The 10134-nt window shown below is 49.2% G+C and overlaps 1 protein-coding gene across 1 annotated transcript; it reads right to left on the reverse strand.

The window, feature by feature from the left end:
* LOC8068566 (protein IQ-DOMAIN 1) lies at nt 7696-10134 on the reverse strand. The gene is made up of 4 exons (XM_002444878.2): nt 9742-10134; nt 9029-9658; nt 8760-8906; nt 7696-8655 (listed from the first exon to the last, which is right to left on the reverse strand). Exons 1-4 carry the CDS (start codon nt 9874-9876, stop codon nt 7843-7845), a joined length of 1725 nt encoding a protein of 574 aa, XP_002444923.1. The 5' UTR covers nt 9877-10134; the 3' UTR covers nt 7696-7842.

Below are 10134 nucleotides of genomic sequence, written 5' to 3' on the forward strand. Positions count from 1 at the left end.
TTTAAATGAAAGTAAACATGATCCTGAAAAAATTTGGTATTTTATATTAATTTTATCACTTTAAAGTAGTTGGTATTTTACGTTTTGTATTGTATACAAAACTAAACACTCCCTGAGCTTTCCATTATTCGACGTGACATGAGCAGTTGAGCACGACACTTTCGTTCGGTGTGTATGGGTGGGTGAATGTGTATGCGCGTGTTAAAAAGAATACTATTACTTGTGGATACACTACATCTCATCAATTTTGTCCACACTATCTACTATACATATATATTTCTACGTGATTTAGCCTGCACAGTCTTCGTCTCATCAAACAAATAAGATATCAAAGACATCAAAACGTTCCACACCCAGGCACATTTATTTACTGATAACTTTGATTATGACAATCTACTACCTAGTGTCGTCCAACTCCAACCTTTTGTCTCTCCACGTCAATATATACTAATTGGCCAGTTTAGTTTATAGCCACTCAACATCGACCAAGAAGAGTTGTTGATCATATATACTCCTATTGTCGACCACGAGCACACAACGGTCAACGCACAGTTATTTTTTTTTTTTTGGGTGCCTCTGCTGCATGCAGTCAGGTCGACTCGCCGGCTGCTGGATGGCAACGAGTTGCATGGGCCTCCAAGGACAGAGAGGCCTCCAGCTCTCCATGTTGGTTTGCCGTCCACGTTGCTTTGGGCCCTCGCTGTGACTGCTGCACCAAAGGCCGGCCGTCCTGTCACCAACTTGGCAACGGGACGAGTATCCCAAACGGATCTTTTGGCCCACCAACTCTATCCGCGCGCCCCTTGCTTTTTTTTTTTTCAAATTCAAATGAAATATGTACCAACCTTGTTCATCACCTCATTCTGATTGGTAAACACAACTATACATATACTTGTACTGAGGAAATGAACCTTCATTTTTTAATTTGAGAGACATATGAGCAATTGAGAGAAAATGTTTTGATAGATTTTTTTGGTGATTTCTGTTATATACATATACTTGTACTTAGGAATTAGAGGACGAGGGAGGGGAAACATAAATTATTGTGCTTATGCTTGTCGCCATGGGCTAGTTGAAGCTAATAAGCTATCCATTGTTCCAAGCTAGACGTCATCACAAAGTTTTACCCCCAACCTACCTCTCTTCCCAAATCCCATATATAGCCAAAAGGATCATGGGGCATCGAAAAGGATGGGTTTTATTGGCCAAAGGGTAGAGGGGGCTTTAGCCCACTCCCCTCCCACCTTCTCCCACACTAGACCCAAGCTAGGTAGAGAGTGAGCGTGAGGGGACACTACAAGAAATGCATGATTTTTTGACATATTTAGTATGACAATAGACTGTGATGTCATAATATCATGTAGATTATGGCATTCTGTAATAGGCATTTTGATCTAGTGACATAAAAAAGCTGGATGTCATAATAAATGTCATAGAACTATTCTAATTCCATACCATGACATCGCCACGTTAACTTTTCATCTTACGTGGCATTAATGAGTGACTCAGTACTAACACTAGTACAAAAGAAGTACTACGTTGGTGGTGGAATATAAAGACACAATGGAGTGATAAGTGGAGTGGTAGAGGAGGCTACGCGCAAGGGCGAGGTCTCAGGTTCGAATCTCACCGGCCGCGAAGCACGCGATTTTACGCGAAAAATGCGCGAGGCGATTAGCCAGTGAGCCTTGCCTATAATTAAAAAAAATTTCCCTATTTTTAAAAGTCGATTTTGCGATTAGCCAGTGAGCCTTGCCTATAATTAAATTTTTTTCCTATTTTTAAAAGTCGATTTTGCGATTAGACAGTGAGCCTTGCCTATAATTAAAATCTTTTTTTTCCTATTTTTAAAAGTCGATTTTTTATTTTATATAAACAGATTTCTACAGTATGCGTCGCTGCTAGACGAAGGGGTTGGCAGTGACTCATTTCGACAAAGGCTTTGTTTAGATGCAAAAAGATTTTGGATTTCGATACTATAGCACTTTTATTTGTTTGTGGCAAATATTGTCCAATCATGGACTAACTAGGATCAAAAGATTCGTCTCGCGATTTACAGTTAAACTGTGCAATTAGTTTTTATTTTCATCTAGATTTAATGCTTCAGGCATGTACCGAAAGATTCGATGTGAGAGGGAATTTTGAAAACTTTTTGTTTTGGATGAACTAAACAAGGCCAAAATGCGTTGCTGCTAGAAGAGCACGGACCCGAAAAAAATATCAAATGTGGTGAAACTAAATGGGGCGAGGTCCGCACCCACCCCCAAGACCGTCACTTCTACCTGGTGGCCTCCCTTTTTCTCCTCCTCTCCCCGGTCCATCTCCGATCTCCCCGCACACGGAGGAGGCGAATCCACGGCGATGCCCGTCGAATCTGCTGTCCGGCATCCCGATCCGGTCACGGCCCCTCCCCACCCACTCTCCATCCCATCCCTTCCGCCACCATCGCCAACTCTCCTCTTCCTCGGCGCGCCTCCCCATCCCCCAACCGCGAGATCTGGTGAGGAGGCAAGGCAGCTGGAGAGCAAGTGCTGGGCATGGCCCTCTACGAATCCCGCTTGCCTCGAGTTGAGATCTAGAGGGAGGGAGATGGGAGAGGAGGTTGTGGTGGTGGGGTAGTCAGTGCTTGGAGGATGCAGAGGAGGATCCGCGCCGCTCGGTCTCCCGTAGTTGCGGCTTGGCCTGTCCCACCGCCCGCCGCGCCAAGCGCTACCCGTCCCAGGTGCGTGTCATGCAGACCCGTGCCACCCCCTCCTTCTTCTTCCCTTTGCTCTTGGATGTGGATTCGTTGTGTCAGAGCAGGGGTCGGACTCGCTGGATGCAGAAATCAGGGCTATTCAGCTAGGTTGTCGCGTTTCAGCTCATATCGTAGCAGAATTCGGGCGGGATTTGGTGGGGGAGGACGCGGTTTAGCTATGATCTTGCATACAAATATTGCTTTTAGCAATGATAGCTGTGGCGCAAAAGAAATGCAGAGAAGATAAGTTCTCCATTGTTTATAATGATTCATTGTACTAATGTATTTGAGAAATTGTGATACAATTTGTTTTTTTCTGAGATGAAACTGAGATATATGAGCACAAAATCTGAGTTTAAGGAATTCAGCCCTGTAAATGCTTATTTTTCCCTTACAACTTTAAAATACTGAAAGGTTGACTTGCCTGACAGGTTAGTGTCTTTCTAAGTTTCTGTGTTACTTTATTCTTCTTTGTATGTATATATAATCTGTAGAAATTTGTCATCTTGATTTTAATTGACTGTACTCTCTAGAGCTACCTAAGATTGATTTGTATTGCCAATTGCTGATGTGAACTTTATAAGTCCCTCTGGTCCCAATTATTTTAATGGGTAATATTAATATTATGGCAAAACAGCCTACAATCTAAACTTAGCACTCCTTCATGACAGTATACTCCATAGATATAGAAGTTGCTGACTGTATACTCCTTAGATATAGAAGTTGCTGGCTCCTATGATGAGTCTCCCCCGACCCGGTAAGACAAGAAGTACTGCAACTTCATCACGCCCTACTCAGGTAAGAAAAGCTCAAGGTGTTGTAAACAAAGGCCTTGTTTAGTTTTCAGAAAATTTTGCAAAATTTTTCACATTCCCCATCACATCGAATCTTTAGACATATGCATAGAGTATTAAATATAGATGAAAATAAAAACTAATTGCACAGTTTGGTCGGAATTGACGAGACAAATCTTTTGAACTTAGTTAGTCTATGATTGAATAATATTTGTCAAATACAAACGAAAATGCTACAGTGTCCATTTCCCAAAAATTTTCGGAACTAAACAAGGCCAAAGCTCGACATTACTGGTACAAGTTTACTTCTCCTCCTATTTGCTTTATCTTTACTGCAGAAAACACTGTTTTACACTGGAGATGTGACTTTCATTCCTAACAGTATTAGATCACATGGTAAAAATAATCAAAACTGCTGCTTAATAGGCTAATCATTTAATCAATATAATTTTTGTAGACTGAACCTAATAATCACTTTGTAGCTTGCATAAACTGAATCTCTAATTGATTTGATTTCATCTAATCGTGCAGTATAAGTGATTTTACTTCAGTGTGGTGCTATAGGTTTCCTCAAAATATTTCTTCAAAGTAAAACAACAGATTATTGACCATTTAGGCTGCACAAAGTACCTCATTATTTTCTACTTTGCCGTAGGTTCAGAGCAGATTTGCCTTTGATACGAATTGCAAATACAATGGCAACTTGCACATGAAGGTATGCCTTTGTCCTTTTTAAATGCCTGTTCAAGTAGAAGTTTCCTCTCTAGTTACTTTTCAAGCAGTTACTAATTATTGTTTTGTTATATGCTAGCTGATTTATTGGAGCATAATGGTTTTGCAGGATCTCAAGAACAGCCCATATATTCAATGGAGTTACAACTTATTTATTTCTATGTTGCTGCTCATGTATTATTAGCAATCTTCTAGGATTGTAGATCCTTGAGCAGATGATTTGTAGCTTAAGTTGTATCTAAAGTTTGTAAAGAATTGATTGCTGAAATGGATGGAACATGTGTAATGCATAAATGACATATATAAAGTTTGTAAAGAATTTATTTCTATGTTGCTGCTCATGTATCATCAGTGACGCGGCTTGGCTGAGTGCGTCACCACAGAAGGTCAGAAGTGACGCGTTTTTGTGCGTCACTGATGTGTTCACATCATAGACGCAATAAAAGAGACGCGTTTTTGTGGGGCGAGGTCTCAGATATTATGACAAATAACCAATGTCATACCTTATGACAAAGAATATATAGATGTCATATGATCCATTTATGACAGTGATTTTTTGACATATAGTTTTTTGTCAACTAATTGTCACAACTCTTATGTTGTGACATTATTTTCATATGTAGTGACATAAATAGAAAGTCAAAAAATCACAAGATTCTTGTAGTGGGAGAAGTTGAGGTGATCGAGATTGGAGTAGGAGCTAGTAAATTGAGCGAGGATTTAGGGCATCCTGAATGATTTTCAAATACCTAGTCTTGAAAAAATTCTATTAACTATCAAGGACTCTTTCACAACTCACATAACGCTCTACTACAGTGTTCATTTAGAGTGAAACAGTTGGGGGTGATTAATTTAGAAGGTGGTTGGAGGAGGTAGGTCCAAAAAAGGTAGCTATTCACTTGCCCTAGACTTTGGCCTTGTTTAGTTCATCCTGAAAACCAAAAAGTTTTCAAGATTCCCCGTCACATCGAATATTGTGGTACATGCATGAAACATTAAATATAAATGAAAACAAAAAAACTAATTACACAGTTTAGCTGTAAATCACGAGATGAATCTTTTGATCCTAGTTAGTCTATGATTAGATAATATTTGTCACAAACAAACGAAAATTCTACAGTGCGGAAAACTTTTTACTTTTCGGAACTAAACAAAGCCTTTGCAATCCTCCTCATGCAGCCGCTGAACTTTAATCTAGCACCAGCAATCTCTCATCGGATAGCCAAAATGGAATGGTCGGGCTTGAGAGGATAGGATTGGGGGGACTACTACTCTACTCTACTAGTACGAAGAGAGATGCTGGGCTGGATCGGTCAAGGACCCCCTTCCCTCGATCATGTCCGATCCCGATCCGCCATTGTCTACCCAACGTTCAAATTGCCAGGTCCGGCGCCTTTCGGCTTTTCGGGACACCATCACGTCAGTACTAGTAAAAAGTTGTTTGAGATGACAGCTCCTCGGGACGCACGGTCCTGTCAAAATGATTGATCAAAATCCGATGCCATGCACATGCACGCCGCAGTGAGATCCTAGTCGCTAGTACGAGTACTCTACTCCTAGTACTAGTACTACTGTGGTGTAGAATACTACGTAGTAGACTAGTAGTACGTACTCAGGCCTTGTTTACTTTTGAAAAAATTTCGGATTTTGCTACTGTAGCACTTTTGTTTTTATTTGACAAATATTGTCCAATCATGAACTAACTAAGATCAAAAGATTCGTCTCGCGATTTACAGACAAACTGTGTAATTAGTTTTTATTTTTGTCTATATTTAATGCTTCATGCATGTGCCGCAAGATTCTATGTGACAGAGAATCTTGAAAACTTTTTAGATTTCGGGGGTGAACTAAACAAGGGCTCGTAGCAGGCAACTAGCAGCACCCTAGCACACGAGCTGCATCAAGTGCCGCTCCGTACGTACTGCTGCTACAACTAGCCAACTTTTAGTACAGGTCCGGACGTCCGCTCCGGATATCTACCAGTACGGACTGTACATTATTTGGCGCTCATTCTTGGCCAGCGCAGTCGTTGTACAAACTACGGCGGAGGTGGTGTCGGAGTCCGTCGGACCTCGGGGTGCTGGTACAGAGCTACTCTACTAGCCGCGCGCCGTCAAGCGCCAGCCCGGAACTAGGCCTTGTTTAGTTCACCCTGAAAACCAAAAATTTTTCAAGATTCTACGTCACATCGAATCTTGTGACACATGCATGAAACATTAAATATAGACGAAAACAAAAAATAATTACACAGTTTAACTGTAAATCACGAGACGAATTTTTTGATCCTAGTTAGTCCATAATTAGATAATATTTGTCACAAACAAACGAAAGTGCTACAGTACCGAAAACTTTTCATTTTTCGGAACTAAGGTCTTGTTTAGTTCTGGAAAATTTTGGGAAATGGACACTGTAGCACTTTTGTTTGTATTTGACAAATATTATCCAATCATGGACTAACTAGACTCAAAAGATTCGTCTTGTCAATTCCGACCAAACTGTGCAATTAGTTTTTATTTTCGTCTATATTTAATACTCCATGCATGCGTTTAAAGATTCGATGTGACGGAGAATGTGAAAAATTTTGCAAAATTTTCAGGGAACTAAACAAGGCCTAAACAAGGCCCAAGTAGGCAGGCGCCCAGTCGGAGTCGGCCACCCCACCCCGGCGGCGCGCGCATCGGCAGCGGCGGCATGTGCGGCGCTTGCATGCACTGCACCCGGCCGAATCGCGCTCGCACACTGCAACTGCAAGAGGGGAGGGCGCGCGGCCCCGCCACGCTTCCCTGCCGGCCCCTCCGCTTTGCGTGCCGCCGCCACGTGACGAGGCACGCGAGACGCGACCGCGACCGCGTCAACCCCAGTCCCCATGCCATGGCTCGGGTGCTCATGGACGACGACATGACATGCATGGAGGCTCCACCGCTCCGCTCCAGGGATACGCAGAGGCAGTAGTACGTACTAGCTGACACGTACTGCAATTACCTACTCCTACGTACAGTACGTGCGTCGTCGCAGGTGCCGTCTCGTCGTCGCAGGTGCCGCCGGTCTGCTGCTGGATGATGCATTCATGCCTGGATTGGGTGGTGGACTACGGGGACGGACACGGACACGAGGGGCCTAGCGGTGGTGCCCGTACGGCGCCTGGCCCAAACTCGCATGCCGCCCTAGAGCGCAAGACCCACACCCCACCCACCACCTAGAACACGGCGAAAGGCAAAAGCCCCGCCCGCTCCCGCTTCCATGCATCGCAACGCAAAAAGGATTCGGCGATTCGCCCGACCCCCGACGCGACCCTTTCCCGCTCTCCCAAACCGCCTGCGCGCCCTTTCCAGTTGCATTCCAGCCTGCCTGCCCCTGCCGGCTGCCATGCCTACGCCCTTGCTACCTTGCCCTCTGACGATCAAGACACACCACGCGCTCGCACACGCTCCAAACTCCAAACCAATCCGTCGCTCAAAAAAGAAGGCTGCCATGAATTACACAGAAACAAGAAAGAAAGAAAAAAATACAGGAACAAGCTAGCACGTGGCCATGTCAGACGGGGCCACGCGCCGGCGGCCGTTACCCCCGGCCACTCGCTCAGCGGAGCCAGCGCCGGAGGTCCGTGGTGGACGACGGCGACACCACCACGTCCCCACCGACGCTATCCGCGCACGACGACGAAACCGTCGACCGCTGCTCCGACGAGAACCGCCCCGCCGCGCTCTTGAAGCTCGGGCTCCGCAGGCTCGCCGCGTACTCCGCCGCCGCACTCAGCTGCGCGGGGAACGACAGCCGCTTCTTCGCGCCGCTCGCGGCCGCGGCCGCCCCCGCCGACCCACCGCCACCGCCGCGGTCCCGCTCCGGCGTCGCGGGCCGCTGCCGTGGCGCGCTCTGCGACCGCACGCGCGCCTTCGCCGACTCCGTCGCAGCCATGTAGTTCGGCACCGCCGCTGCGGACGACGACGCGTGACGCTGCGAGTGGAGCAGGCTCGGCGTGTAGCTCCCGCCACCGCCAGACCCGCGGTGGTGGTTGTGGTGGTCCACGCGCGGGCTCGCTGACCGCACCTGGATCGGCGGCCGCGCCTTCACGGGCGACGGCGTCGCCACCGCCGGATGCTGCTGCTGTTGCTGCTGATGCGCGCGGTGCATCGGCGAGGACGAACCTCGCCGTGGCGTCGAGTACGAGAAGGGACGCGCCGTGTCCATCTCCAGCGTCTTCACAGGCTCCCGCTGGTCCATGGACGCGCGCCCGGGCACCGCCGCGCCGCCGGCCCCGCGGATGCTGCTACGGTTTGTGTCGAACGACGCGCGCGACGCCATCCAACGCTCCGCCCACCGTGGCTTCCCGTCGTCCACGTCCATCATCTCCTCCGCCGACGCCGACGCCGCCACCGCCGGGTTCCTCCAAATCTTTGTTTGCGAGTGGCAAGCAGAAACGAACGATGGATTATGATGCTATCACTGTCACTCACTATCAGCCAACTAATACTCCAAGAATAGAAATGTGGTCTCACTTGGTGCGAGAAGGCGTAGGAGAGCGCTCTCTCGCGCTTGAGCGCCGCGTCCTTCCTGGTCTGCAGCATGGCCTGGATCTCCTCTATCGTCCGCGGCCGGTCGTCCCAGTCGTCGGCGGCGAAGCTGCTGCCGTCGCGCGACCGCTCCTGCAACCAAACCCGACCAACGAATGAATGAATGAATGAATCATCCCACATTGACATGGACATTCATTATATTCCCACGAACAGCTATAGCAAAAATGGCAGGAATGGTTTAATTTGCTTACAACGGAGCGGCGGTCGGCGTAGTCGTGGGCGTACTTGGAGTCCCAGAACGTGGACGTATCGACGCTGTACGACGACTTGCTGCTACCGCACGGCGCGGCGCCGGCGCCGGCGCCGGACATGGACATGGAGAGCATGGAGTCCTGGGAGAGCCGCATCCGCTGGTCACGGACGCGAGCCTGCACGCGCACCAGCGCCTGCATGCACCGGAGCGTCATGTTGGCCTGCTTCCGGACGTTGTGCCCGCGCACCAGCGCCTGCAGCTTCACGAGGCCCTTGAGCGCCCGCAGCGCGCGGCGGGCCAGGTACCCCCGGAACGCGGTCTGGATGACGACGGCGGCGTAGTGCTCGCGGCGGACGAAGCTGCTCCCGGCGGTGGAGGCCGGAACGGCTCCCGGGCGCGTGAGGCGGACCACCTCCGCCGCTGCCTGTGCTGTCGCCACCGCTGCCTCGGCCGTCGCCGCCGTCGCCACGGCTAGCGCTATCGCGTGCCGCTGCTCCTCCGTCACGGCCGCCGGCCGCGGGTGCGGGTGGGAGTGGTCTGCCGCCGTGGGCGCGGGTGCCGGGGATGGGGATGGGGATGGGGATGACGAACGACGGAACAGCCATCTCCGACGCTGCTCCCGCTTTCCCTGCGCGGCGAGGGACGAACGGAAACGTGAGAAGGAGGGGAGAAACAGAGAGAGACAAGAGAATGTGTGAGGCGAAGTGGGACCTTGTCGTCGTCGCCGTCGGCGTCCTCGCGGAGACGCGACGCCTTCCTGGTGGGGCTGCTGCTGTCGTCCTTAGAGGGGGAGCGGAAGGCGCGCTTGACGGCGGTGAGCCACGACGTGCCGCCCTTCTTGCCCATGATGGCCGGCGGCGTCGGCGAGGGGCATCGACGAGCTGGGATACGAGCTGCGGCGAGAGCGGAGCGGAGAGAGCCTGGGCGCTGGGCGGTGGCCGGTGGCAGCACAGCCAACGGCAACGGGCAACGGGCGTTGTTGGTGGGGTGGGGGGTGGTATTATTGCAGGCGCGGGGGGCAGCAGAGGTCCACCACCATGGCTGAACAAGGCCCTGGTTCTCTCTTCTCTCTCCGGCTCCTCACGCGCTCCGCCTTCACTGCCC

Source organism: Sorghum bicolor, chromosome 7 (genome assembly GCF_000003195.3).
Source record: "Sorghum bicolor cultivar BTx623 chromosome 7, Sorghum_bicolor_NCBIv3, whole genome shotgun sequence".
Taxonomy (NCBI): Eukaryota; Viridiplantae; Streptophyta; class Magnoliopsida; order Poales; family Poaceae; genus Sorghum; species Sorghum bicolor.